Source organism: Harmonia axyridis, chromosome 3, assembly GCF_914767665.1.
Source record: "Harmonia axyridis chromosome 3, icHarAxyr1.1, whole genome shotgun sequence".
Classification (NCBI taxonomy): domain Eukaryota; kingdom Metazoa; phylum Arthropoda; class Insecta; order Coleoptera; family Coccinellidae; genus Harmonia; species Harmonia axyridis.
Window position 1 is genome coordinate 9,748,963 of NC_059503.1, and position 14,283 is coordinate 9,763,245.

At 36.4% G+C, this 14,283-nt stretch overlaps 2 protein-coding genes across 4 annotated transcripts in view; both read left to right on the forward strand.

Annotated features, from left to right (window-relative positions):
* The window catches only part of LOC123676536 (tensin-3-like), a 347,695-nt gene that overhangs the window by 35,849 nt on the left and 297,563 nt on the right, over window positions 1–14,283 (forward strand). The window lies entirely within an intron of this gene.
* Window positions 13,400–13,893, forward strand: LOC123676544 (40S ribosomal protein S15Aa). The gene has a single exon (XM_045612494.1). The coding sequence runs from the start codon at window positions 13,467–13,469 to the stop codon at window positions 13,857–13,859; it is 393 nt and encodes a 130-aa protein (XP_045468450.1). The 5' UTR covers window positions 13,400–13,466; the 3' UTR covers window positions 13,860–13,893.

Below are 14,283 nucleotides of genomic sequence, written 5' to 3' on the forward strand. Positions count from 1 at the left end.
GACCTCGGTCGATGGCCTATTGATTCTTATCAATAAAGAACAAGTTGTTGTTATTATTGTCTCTAATAAAGAAGTAATTGAATCCTACTTCAATAGCAAAGACAATTTTTTTTTAAGAAAATGTATTTAGAAGTTAGAGGAGCGTTGCAGTATCTACCTTCATAACTGTCATAAATGTTGAAGATTAAATAATATAGTTTAATTTTCAAGAAAAAATATGTTCAACTGTCTAGGCCTGTGACCTTTTGAATGAATGAAAAAAATATTTGTTACATGATGATTTGACTATGGAAATTTAAAGCCACTTTTTATATTAAACGCAGTAGAAATATAAATGACGATACCGTATTAGTTTTCTTTTATCTGTAGGGTGTAAAGGCAAATTTAAAATGAAATAATTTCTCGAGAGCCATAAAACACAAAATCAAGATATTTAGTGGTGTCATGCTAAGAGGAAGCTGAATATTAACTCTGAGACTCATCTCGATATTATGAAATTGAGAATATTAGATTCTCAACTCGGACCAGATAATTTCATAGCAGCTTAGATCATTAAGAGCTCAACAGATGGAACGTCACGGTATCTCATAAAACTGGAATAAATCGAGTCTCATCAATCGAACCGTTATACTGTAGGAAGAGAAGATAATGAAACTTATGAGTGAAATTCAATAGAAAGGTGAAATGTTCGCATTTCTAAAGAGTTAGAGTAATAATCTCGGAGGATTTCAAAATTTGATCATTGTTAATGAAACGAAATCCTTCACGATGCTTGCAGTGGGTTTAGCTAGCGAAACTGATTTTCGTTTGGATACCTGCACAGAGGAATGTTAAAGCGGATGTCCTCGCTTTAAATCTCAAATACCTACCGGACCATGACCTTCGTGTGGGAAGTACGATCCCAAAATAAAAGAAGAAATCCAGGCTTTAGACAAAAGTTTATTATATCCACATTAACCAATCGAATTTATGTTCGAATTTCTGACTTACCAAATAAAAGAATCGATATATGGCTGGGCATTCATATTATATTTGACAGTATTCGAATATTCTCGAATTTTATCGGTGGGTTATGGGTCATTGTTTCCAGGTCTGAATCATCCGAAATATTGATATCGTTCAATTTTTGGATGTATGGCATTAAATGAAAAATATGATGAAAACAATGACGTAAAGTGAAGAGATTTTGGGCGCTTGTTCATTAATTCATCAATTGCTCCCTTGAGGACTTCAAACGAATGTATATAACAGGTTTTCCAATAAAATGTTTCATATTGAATATGTTATTAATGAGACCAAAGCTCTTATAAGCAGCAAGCGCCATTGTGACGGGTGTTTTTTTTCGAGGTATATAACTTTAAGTTGGCATTACTGTTCAAGATGGCGACCGATTTAAAAGCTGTCAAGTGATTTATTCTCAGTTTGGTTTGGCAATTGATCGTGAATAGACTCACGCCTGAACAACGCTTGCAAATAGTACAATTCATTTCGAAAATAATGGTTCTGTGCGGAATACGTATCGCGCACTACGTCCATTTCATTTTGCTTAGCGATGAAGCGCACTTCTGGTTGAATAGCTACGTCAACAAAAAAAACTGCCGCATTTGGAGTGAAGCTAATCCTCACGTGAATGTCGACACACCGTTACATCCAGAAAAACTGACTGTTTGGTGCGCTTTATGGGCTGGTGGAATCATTGGTCCGTACTTCTTCAAAAACGATGATGGCCAGAACGTTACAGTCAATGGTGATCGGTATAGAGCCATGATTACTAACTTTTTCATTCCTGAATTGAACAACCATGATGTCCAGGAGCTGTGGTTCCAACAAGACGTCGCAACATGTCACACAGCTCGTGCCACAATCGATTTATTGAAAGACACGTTTGGGGACCGCCTAATTTCACGTTTTGGACCTGTGAGTTGGCCTCCAAGATCTTGTGATTTAACACCGCTAGACTACTTTCGGTGGGGCTATGTAAAGTTATTGGTCTATGCGGATAAGCCACAAACTCTTGACCATTTGGAAGACCACATTCACCGTGTTATTGCCGTTATACGGCCACAAATGTTGTAAAAAGTCATCGAAAATTGGACGTCCAGATTGGACTACATCCGAGCCAGCGGTGGTGGTCATATGCCAAAAATTAAATTTAAAATGTAATGCCACAAGATCATCTTGCGGATAAATTAAATTCATGTAAATCGAATAATCCATCGTTGTTTTATTGCAATTTAAAGTTCTATAGCTCTAAAAAAACACCCTTTATAATTCTTCTTAACAACTCATTATTTGTTGAAGCAACAAGGATCTAAATTCTCAGTGGTCATTTTTTTTTCCAAATGATGATATTGCAAGCAGAAACTTTTGCCTTTTATTCTATGATTTAAGTATCTTATTCAATACTATATAAAGTCATCCAGAAAACCTGTTTCCAGATCGGTTATATGGAAAGAAGATAAAAAGAATATTCTAATATAATAAGTGGACCCTTTTATATTCGAAACTAAAACATCCCTACCGTTTCATATAATTCGTCGAACAAGCAGAAATAATGGAATATCCGGAACGGGAAAAATCCACGTTTCCGGTTATCACATGGTATTAGATGCGCCCGAAAGATAGATCAGTTCCGTTTCGTAGAAAACAGAATTATTCCTTCTCCTTTGTACAACATGGTCGGTCAGAGAAGCGGAAAAAAGAAAATATCCAGTCGCTATGGCATCCTTCTTGTCCTGCCTGGTAATCCGATCTTGAATGACTGTAACAATGTGCTGAAATCGGCATAAAACGAAATGCCCCGTTCATAATGCGTCTTACGATAAGAGCCGGAAACCCAATTTCTGGCCGTACGTCGCTGATTCCATCCTTAGAATTCGTGGGCAGGGAATATACATATGTTCTCTTGTATAGAAAATATGTATTCGTAAAGTGGACAGCTGCTTGAGCTCCGGTTGGAAATTGGATCATGTAGGGCACTGTGTTTCTTTCGAGTGCTCATTATAGAGTTGGGCAAGCTGCTTTGGTGATGGTAGAGATCGATGGAGCTCAAAGGTCTCGGGAAATGACTGAAATGTTTAGTTGTGGCTGCTTTCTGAGAATGAAAAAGATTGGTAGATTTTTTCTGTTTTCATGCGTATCATTTTTTCCATTATGGACACTTCTGGAAACGTTATGCTGAGTTTACCGATCGAAGAAGTTATTTGGAGAAGGAGCAAAAGATAACCCTAATTATTGTCTGAAATCTTTAGTTCTGGGCGTCCGTAAAGCTATTGGCATTTTTGGACTGTTCTATTTTTGCTTTCTTGATTCTAATAAAGTAGTTTTCACCTTATTACTAAAAAGTGGATTTTTTTTAGAAGTTAAATTTCTGATGTATAGATTCCAGTGAATCAATTCCGTAGATACAGGAGGTATCAACAATTGTACCAACTATAGGTTTTTATTTCATGTAACCAGTTCATTTCGAATAAATACAGCGTTGTCCAAGTTTTAGTGCAATAACTTTGGCTTTTCATGAAAAAAATCCCTATAAACGTAGATGGAGAAAGAATATGCAATTTTCACATGTCCCCAACATGGTTAGATTACGTTGTCGGATTGTGATATATTTTCAAATCCACAATTTTACTCTAAATCATTTTAAATGTATATTATATTGAATTGAATATATTTATTTGAGTGATTCCCGATTAAATATGCGAATTTAAATATTAGTAATTCGATATTTTCTCAAATTGTCGAATTTATAATAATCAGAATATTCATTATTTTCTGTATCTACCAGCTGAAATCCAAGGTTTATCAACTTTTGCTCTTCTAGTGTCATCGGTTGTGTCTCGTCGTTAGGCGCGTTTGAATTTTGTTTTCTGAATTTTTGATATATTTAGGTATTTTTTTCAATATATTTCGAGTAGATATGAAACTTTGATTCACTATGGGACATAAGAAGTGCGTTCTCTGTGGAGAAACTCGCGAATTGAGTGAAACATCGTATCACTGATATGTTTTCATTTACGCGCGCTTCTTGTCAAATTTGATAGTTTATGTTGGGGACAAAATTTGCTTACGGAAAATGGTATATCTTCCCTCTATCTATGTTTATCACTCTGATATCCTATCAAACTTCGTTTCCACAGACACCTAGGAAAGTTTAAACACATTAATATGTCTTATCCAAATGTGTTTTCAACAAAGTGAATGCAGTTGTTTATTTCTGGATGTTCAAGATAATTGAGACATTTTTAGCGTGTTTAGTTATTAGGAAAAGTTTTGGAAGCCAGATATACTTATTGAATATCACAAAAATTGAACTTTCGAAGGGTTAACTTTTTCGCTAAAAAATAAAAAAAATATATTTTCGAGCCGCCTGAAGATCATATTATGTTCCAGCTTTCCTCCAGTTGTTCGCGCAGCATTGAAAAATTGCCGATCTCGTAACTATTGTATTTCGCCGGATGTGAAAAACTACCGCCACAATAAACCACAACGTAGTCGCGGCCTAACTGAAACACTTTTCGGCATCAGGAATAAATCAGCCACGGTGTATAAAGCCCTCTAATATTGAACGCGTCAACTGTTATATATTGGCAATTGCAGGGACGGCGAGGCATGGAATTGTTCGGAATGCGAAGAAAAATCAAATCAATCTTTCTCGCGAAGTGCCGTGCACTAAAGTGTGACCAGTAAATCATCGTAAGGGGATTTTACACCCTCGTTACAGCTCGAATGTCTTGTCTACATGACGTTTCTACTGGGGAATTGGAGTAATGAAGGGTACTCTCAAGCCGAAAATGGCTGTTTGAGGAGCCATCGAAGACTATTCGGAGGAAGTAGGAGGTTGGTAACGAGCGACAGAGAAAAATTATATTATTTGTGATAGATGGCGTAGGATGCATCTCCTAAATGAATAACTCTTTATTCATTGTAATGTTATTCTGCTCAACATGCCTCATACAAATACTACTAGTTTCAGATATACTGGATGTTTAAGGTATGAATTCGAATTTTAGTTTTCGCATATTCCATGTTTCGAGAAAGATTTTATTTTAGTACAGAGGAAACAAAAGGATTGGAGTTATGATGATTCTTTCTCATGGATATGGCTAATGCTGAACATAATCTGTCAAAAAACTAGTAGATGAATAAAATAATCAACAGTTGCGATATATTAAGAAATAATGGCTATATGATTGAAAAGGCTACATCCATTCTGAAAATCCGACAAATGAGTGAAAGCAAATGATTTTCAATTCAATAAACTCCTCAAATATAACTTCTACTAAATTCATTGGAATTCATTTGCTCTCTTTTTATTTTTATGAATCATTACCTACTGCATTTCGATGTTTTTGATTTTGTTGATGTTTCATTATTGAATAGGTTCAATAAATTCCCTGACTTTCTAGAGGATTTTCAGGAACAATTTCACGTTTTATGTTCAATCACAAGATATCTCAGTCCTGTTTATGTGAATAAATCAAATTATCAATATCAACATCTGAAAATTCATGAAAAAAGAATGTTAAATATGACAACTTTGAGTAATGCAGCGTATGGAAGCTGAATGTTCGTTTTGGAAATTCAACCAATGATTTCAAATTCGAAATACAAAGTGATCCGGTTCTGGAATATTGAAATAATTAATATCTCTCTGACTCGACCTCGGCATGTGTCAATAACATCCCAAGTTTCAATTATTGCGCTGATGAATTTGGTTCTGCTAATGGTTTAATTATTTCCATGAATATGAAAACTCACCCTGTAGCTTTCTGAGAAAAGGCAGAAATTGATTTTTTGTAGTCAATCCGTATTCACCTATTCCTACTCTACCTCTTAGAGTATGTACAGTGCATCCCATTTTGGGTGAGACAGCCAGGTTTCTCGCTTGTTATTTAAGATAGAGCCTTGCGGTTTTCACGTTCCTGTCCTACTTTTTCGTGAAACTCAAGTTGGTCTAATCAGATTGTGCATAACTGTTTCTGTTCAAAAGATACAGGGTGATTTTGGAAATTGATACTTTTCGGACCCCTTCTTTATCTCCGAAGTTATTAGAAATAATGCTGAGGTAAAAACTACGTCTGAATCAGAATTCTGCGTAGAATCCAGTGGCGTACTCAATATTTTTTTTCGGGGTATGGTTTTGAAGATTCAACACAAACTTATGTTTTTTTTAATGGAACACCATGTGTATCATTAATTCGTTATTTTTTTCCATTCAAAATGATATATGACACTATGTAGGTAGGATGTTCAGAAATGTTAAAAAAACACTAAAACATCAAATAATGATGATTTTTTGTTAATGGGCAATGGATTTCTCATAGAAAAGAAGAATCAATAATGATAACAATAATTTATAGCGATGACAGCTAGATCAGATTGGTTTTTTCCCTCCAATGCCTACTTGATAAAACAGTGCTCCTAAATGCATAGTAGCCATAATAACAACAAGGATGTTTGTGTCATCAATGACCTACTACTTTCAAAAATCGAAAGTAATAATCCTCTTATTGAAACATAGAAAATTCATGGCCCATTTACAAAAAATCATCATTATTTAACGTTTTAGTGTTTTTTTAACATTTCTGAACATCCTACCTACATAGTATCATATATCATTTTGAAGGGAAAAAAATAACGAATTCAACAAAGTAATGATATATAGGGTGTTCCATTAAAAAAAATATAGGTTTGTGTTGAATCTTCAAAACCATACCCCGAAAAAAAAATTGAGTACGCCACTGGATTCTACGCAGAATTTTGATTCAAATGTAGTTTTCAGCTCAGCATTATTTCTAATAATTTCGGAGATAAGGGAGGGGTCCGAAAAGTATCAATTTCCAAAATCACCCTGTATCTTTTGAACGGAAACAGTTATGCAGAATCTGATTAGACCAACTTGAGTTTCACGAAAAAGTAGGACAGGAACGTGAAAACCGCAAGGCTTTATCTTAAATAACAAGCGAGAAACCTGGCTGCCTCACCCAAAATGGGATGCACTGTACAGTTAGTCTCAGGACACCCTCTATAATGGATATATAAATAATAGAAATATATAACATGAATATTCTGGAGGAAATTTCTCAATTAACAATTTAAAAATTGTTAAGAAATCTCTAAGGAAGTGTTTTTTAGATGAGTCTTTCGAATACGAAACCTTCTAACCTAATTTCAAACTTTTCAAGTAATACATGGTGAAACGAGTACTTTCAGTTGCAAAAGAACAGGATGGAAGGGCTTTCTGAGCAAACATCTGGATATTTGTAAGAAGTTTACCCTCGTTTATATTTCAAGGTTTACTTGTTCAATCAAGCTTGTTCTGGAGTTCATTGACTTATTCTCATGTTTTCTCCATCCTTTGGAAGTCCCTTGATTCATAAAAAATTTATATCGTCGTGGATTTTGGAAAGAGAAATTGAGTTATTATCTAATCAGCAATGGATGAATGAAGTTTTTCATTCTTTGATGGATTATTATTTAGTCAAGAAAGAGTTTAGTGTTAATTGCATTCTGAAGTTGCATCTTCATCTCAATCAAGTCAACATCGTAAAGTCAATTTGAAACTTTCTCTTGATTAACTAATGATTGCCCTGAATAATTGAGTTAATGCAATAATCCTAATATCACTTCAGAAAATGGTCGTTGAGAAAGGATGGAATTATTAATAATTCAAACCTAAGATTTAAAATATAATTCCGGAGGATCCAATGCACTGCGATCTAATGGTCTATTACGTCCCTCATCAGAGCTATTTCCTCCACAGCTTGATCTACAGCTCGCCTTCCAGTTCCAGAGTTCTAATGAATTCCAGTATCTGGGATGGCTCCAAGGAGGCTACTTCCTCACTTCTACAAGTTTCTTGTCCAAAGCAGATTTTGCCTTGGCTAGTGATGGCAAGGCATTCCACCAGTAAGCAGGTGATCCGGTAGTATATTCTTGCTAAGATTAAGATACTTCTTGAATTTCGCAGTGTAAAAGTTTTGGAGAAACTTTTGAGAAACAGCTTATCCCAGGTATCTACGCCAGAGTATTTCTCTTCCTGTTTTTTCCTTTTTCTGAAACTCTTTCATAAAGCTACATTTGTCTTTTCCTGGCCAATGAAAACCTAACTATTCAGGGGTACATTGTGGAAGTTCATAGGTTCCTTTATAGGAAGGAGGAAATTTAGAGTGAGAGCTGGTAACGATTAGAGAACGGAATATCACAATCAGATTTTCAAACGATTCTTTGCACACGGTCAAGATAAATTGATGTAATCCTCTGAGGAGAGATCAACAGCGGTTTCAAAGCACGATATCGTTTGTACTACTAAGGTCAATATCAACTGCACGAATATAATTTTTGATTTAAATATGTTTTAATTGAAAAAACTGTCAATAAGATTAACTAGAAATTTATGTTCATGGCAACATTGGAGTTCTTCATCGAAATAACGGCAGAAAAGGCATATAATAATACTTATTCTTCAAATTATATAGTAGTGTTACTCAGTTATGGAACATTTGAAAATTACGTCGAGGTTGAAAAAAAAAACAAACCCAAAAACATGGGAGATAACTGTGCTCTGCCCACAACATGTGCGGGGGTGTGTTAAAACAAATAGGTTTTACAACAGATTGGTTAGCATTTACGTTGATTGAAGATCCAGCAACCTGAATGAGAATTTCAACAGTATGTAAACGATCCGTAAAAACCAAAATCCAGCATCTACAACACTTTTTTCCATTCCTCCTAATCACGTAAAGATGAAAGAATGGGATCACATGTGATCTTCCACCCTGAGCCTCCCCTATCCCATCTCAAGTCAACAAACACACCACCCGCACACCCCAAGAAATCAGGAGGATAATACTTCACGATAATGAAGTGATTTATCTCGGCGCGGTGAAGAAAATAGGCTGGAATCCCAACAACACATGTTAACCTAATTGACGTGAGTACCTGAAAACGGATGCAGCCCTCGTTCACGTATCGCGAACCTCTCTCTCTCTTTCTGCCCCCGCTAAGCAGAAATTAATGTGGAGGATCCCTCGAATGGTGCTCCACGCCGTTAACCTAAGCCCCATCATTCTGTCCGTACAAATCTCTCGAAAGAAAACGTTCTGCTCGTCGCTCTGTGCACTCTTGTCCCTCGTCTTGTCGTCTTGCCGTTTGTACGGACCGATCTTCCTCCAGCCATCCTCTCTCTTTGCCCATCCAATCTTGCTCCTCTTCTCCGAGAGTTAACGGTCGAAAGGAACGCTATGAATTAGCCGTGGGGTCGAGCCATTTATTTACCGAGCAGAAGTGGGCACTCCATGCCAATTATTTTGCCTGGCTTTGATTTGTGATCCTCCGCGTTCTCCTCGATTTGGATTGCGTGAGAGCTGGGAGGGGAAGGTGGGGGGGGGGGGTTTTGAGGTAGTATGGATGAGTGTGTGGTTGTTTGGGTTGGATTTATTATTTTTTAATAGGAGGGTTTTGGAATCGAAAAACATGTTGGTTATTATATGGATTAACTACTGACAGGACAGGAGTCTCATACAGTGCTCAACGCACATAAATCGTAATATCTCCCACCAGAGTTAGAGATGAGCGATACCGTGATTTTCAAATCACGTTGTGAAACGTGATCGTTACTTTATGATATCAGTAAAATCAAAGCGTGACGTGATCACTGGTTAGCTATCGGATTTGGTGCAGGTGTTGAAATTTCCCCATTGGGCGACTATAAGTCAGGGAGACACCACGTTATCAGTGACGTTGCAAATATTATAATGAATTTTCAAAACTAGTGAAGGGTGTTTTTTTAGAGCTATAGAACTTTAAATTGCAATTAAACAACGACGGATTATTCGATTGACATGAATTTTATTTATCCACATGATAATCTTGAGGCATTACATTTTAAATATGATTTCTGGTATATGACTGCCACGGCTGGCTCGGATGTAGTCCAATCTGGACGTCCAATTTTCGATGACTTTTTCCAACATTTGTGGCCGTTTATCGGCAAAAACACGGCGAATGTCTTCCAAATGGTCAAGGGTTTGTGGCTTATCCGCATAGACCAATGACTTTACATAGCCCCACAGAAAATAGTCTAGCGGTGTTGAATCGCAAGATTTTGGAGGCCAATTCGCAGGTCCAAAACGTGAAATAATGCGGTCACCAAACGTGTCTTTCAATAAATCGATTGTGGCACGAGCTGTCTGACATGTTGCGCCGTCTTGTTGGAACCACAGCTCCTGGGCATCATGGTTGTTCAATTCAGAAATGAAGAAGTTAGTAATCATGGCTTTATACCGATCACCATTGGCTGTAACGTTCTGGCCATCATCGTTTTTGAAGAAGTACGGACCAATGATTCCACCAGCCCATAAAGCGCACCAAACAGTCAGTTAGTCTGGATGTAACGGTGTTTCGACATTTAATTGAGGATTAACTTCACTCCAAATGCGGCAGTTTTGTTTGTTGACGTAGCCATTCAACCAGAAGTGCGCTTCATCGCTAAACAAAATAAAATGGATGTCGTGCGCGGTACGTATTCCGCACAGAACCATTATTTTCGAAATAAAATTGCACTATTTTCAAGCGTTATTTAGGCGTGAGTCTATTCATGATGAATTGACAAACCAAACTGAGAATAAGTCACTTAACAGCTGTTAAATCGGTCGTCATCTTGAACAGTAATGCCAACTCAAAGTTATATACCTCGAAAAAAAACACCCGTGATTTCAAAAATGGAAGAACCATTCGAATGAAAATCCCCATTTATGAATTCATCAAGAACATAAGTTTAGTCTTATATATACCGAAATAAAAATAGGTATCCCTGTTGAAGTTTTTCGTTAAATTCCATTTTTTTTTTGCAGTTTCCTCTTACAATATAAAGTTATACCTAGTTTTGCGAATTTTTCAATGCATCACAATATTGTCTGTTACTATAATTAACGTTTTTTCACAAATTTTTCGTTATAGATCTCCACGGTCAAAAAAAAATTTCCAAAACATTGAAACTTTGCTCTACGTAGCAAAAATTCGACAGAACAAACGATAAAATATAAATCTGAAAATTCTCTACCGTTTTTCAATATCCCTGTTGAATTTCCTAGTTTTTGCATTTTTTCCCTTATAGATATGAAGCAAAATTTTCCGCCGCTGCACCTGATCCCTGTTACTTTGCGAAATCCATATTTTTCCACAATTTTTCCATCATAGATTCCCATGGTCTGATAAATAATTTCCAGGTACTTTGCAAAAATCACGTTTTCACGATTTTCCCTTTATAAATCTCCATGGTCTAATGAAAAATTTTCATTGTTGTATTTCCAACAAGCGTTTTATAAAAAAAAACCTTGCTTGGGGATAGCACACAGATAAAACCGTTCCAAATTCTCTATTAATTTTCTTTAAATCTCAATATTCTGCAGAAGAATTGGAAGGGTTCTTGTTCAATTTGAATCGTTTATCTTTTTCCTCTCTCATTCAGGTTGTAGCCAGGATTTCTCTGGTAGATCTATCGAGGTAGGGAAACAGCTTTTCAACCATCTGTTTTTTGTCTTTTAATGCAAATATCAATAAGAAATTTTCGATATTTCTTTACACTTCATATAAACTGATGAGTGAGGCACTGTAATCAATTTGAAGATGATGATCTCCTCCAAACAACGTACTGACGTATGTTGATGTGTTGGTAATTCCAAGAAAGAATATTTCAGAAGTGGTCTCAGATTTTTTTTTCGATCCCTCTTGTGATGGGTTGCCATTTTTTGCTTAAGCTAAATCGCAGGGGGTTGGTTGAGATGAGTGCCTGAAGGTGCTATTATTGTTTCCCCTTTTTTCTATTGAAACATTCCTAACCGTTTGTCCATACCTTTTATAACTGCGCAGATACGCCACCGGCAAGTTTGTAAAAACCCACCCGTATAGCAGACTGTTTTTTGTCTTCACCATATCCAGCAATATACAAAATGAATTAATATATTCCGAAATCTAAATCCCAGCGCTGCCACAAAAAACGAGAAAGAATACTCCAACAGGGAGAGTTTAGAAGGTTATCTCCAATCTCAAGGCCGCACCTTATTTTCAGCATTTTCATTCCGAAGTCGACGCATTATCATACCTTCGTCAAGTCTCTGTTTCTCGACAGCTAATGTATCTTCTCGGGCAGGAAAATATCAGGCCGCTTTATTCCCAAACGGAACATGAATATCGCTGTGTGAGGGAATTTGCCAGGCCCATTCGTTCTCATTAGACAGCTATAACACTAGGCAAGAGACATTCCGGAATATTTACAGCAAGAATAAAAGCCAATTCGAAATGGAACTTTCTGCCTCTCCTTATATCATTTGTAATTATATTTGTTATCAGTGTTCGTACTTTCAATAATATTTATGCAAATTTTTATCTATATTTGATGGATTTGGAGTTTACTTGATGAAAATTCATCATCAAATGGAACACAATAAAATTGATTTACGCAAAGTTTTTAATATATTATGAATTCGAGAGAAACTAGGAGTGTTAATCTAGTAGTTATTTTCCATATGGAATATTTCGAAATTATTATTGAAGATAAAGGCCGAGAAGATTTTTGAATAAACAAGTTAGCATTCAAATGACGAGCTAAGAAGTCAATTTGACTGCAACTTCGAAAGAATAGAACTTGGGTAAAACTCAATTTCATATAGCTAAAACAAGAAACCACAAGAAATAAGTAGTGAAAGAATTACAAACTGATGAAAAGAGTCAAAATTATAATGGGCAAATATATGTCTGGAAACCTGAAAAATAGTAGGTTAGATTAAGTGGGATAGGTCATGATCTTCAAACACGAAGTCCCATATTGTTCGACGTTTCATGAGGAAATTCGTCCATAAGGACGAAAATAATGGATAATCAAGAGAAAAAAATTGTCATCAAGATCGAAGTAACCTAAGACTAAGAAACGTCTGCAGATGTTTACAGCAGTGGAAAACGAATAGTCAGGTAAAAAACTGACTAGATCACTTCTGTAATTCTCAGAATTTTTCAATTCTATTCATTAAGTCAAGCTTAAAAGCCTTCCAGCTTATATTCCTGCATTGGAACGGGTGTTTTTTTCGAGGTATATAACTTTAAGTTGGCATTTCTGTTCAAGTAGGCGACCGATTTAACAGCTGTCAAGTGATTTATTCTCAGTTTGGTTTGGCAATTCATCATAAATAGACTCACGCCCGAACAAAGCTTGCAAATAGTACAATTTTATTTCGAAAATAATGGTTCTGTGCGGAATACGTATCGCGCACTACGTCCATTTCATTTTGTTTAGCGATGAAACGCACTTTTTTTTTGAATGGCTACGTCAATAAACAAAACTGCCGCATTTGGAGTGAAGCTAATCCTCAAGTGTATGTCGAAACACCGTTACATCATAAGTTCTTTTCGTAACCTAGCTTACAGGAGTATAATTGTGTTGGAGGTTATACAAGATATAATTCAGGATGGTGCGTATGAACGTGTTGAGCGATGCGCTCAAATCTATCAACAATGCTGAAAAGCGTGGTAAAAGACAAGTTCTGATCAGGCCATGCTCCAAAGTCATCATTAGGTTCTTGACTGTAATGATGAAGAAGGGTTACATTGGTGAATTCGAAATTGTAGATGATCACAGAAGTGGCAAAATCATCGTCAATTTAACCGGTAGATTAAACAAATGCGGAGTTATCTCGCCTAGATTCGATGTCCCAATTACACAAATTGAAAAATGGACCAACAATCTTTTACCCTCAAGACAGTTTGGATATGTTGTATTGACTACTAGCGGTGGCATCATGGACCATGAAGAGGCTAGAAGGAAACATCTTGGAGGCAAAATTCTTGGTTTCTTCTTTTAGTAATTTGTATTAAATAAATATATCCAGAAAAACTGACTGTTTCGTGCGCTTTATGGGTTGGTGAAATCATTGGTCCGTACTTCTTCAAAAACGATGATGGCCAGAACGTTACAGTCAATGGTGTTCGGTATAGAGCCATGATTACTTACTTCTTCATTCCTGAATTGAACAACCATGATGTCCAGAAGCTGTGGTTCCAACAAGACGGCGCAACATGTCACACAGCTCGTGCCACAATCGATTTATTGAAAGACACGTTTGGTGACCGCCTAATTTCACATTTTGGACCTGTGAATTGGCCTCCAAGATCTTGTGATTTAACACCGCTAGACTACTTTCTGTAGGGCTATGTAAATTCATTGGTCTATGCGGAAAAGCCACAAACCCCTGACTATTCGGAAGACAACATTCGCCGTGTTTTTGC

Bases quoted from the DNA above. Each gene is read 5' to 3' on its own strand.
- LOC123676544 (XM_045612494.1), top strand. From the start codon at position 13,467: ATGGTGCGTATGAACGTGTTGAGCGATGCGCTCAAATCTATCAACAAT.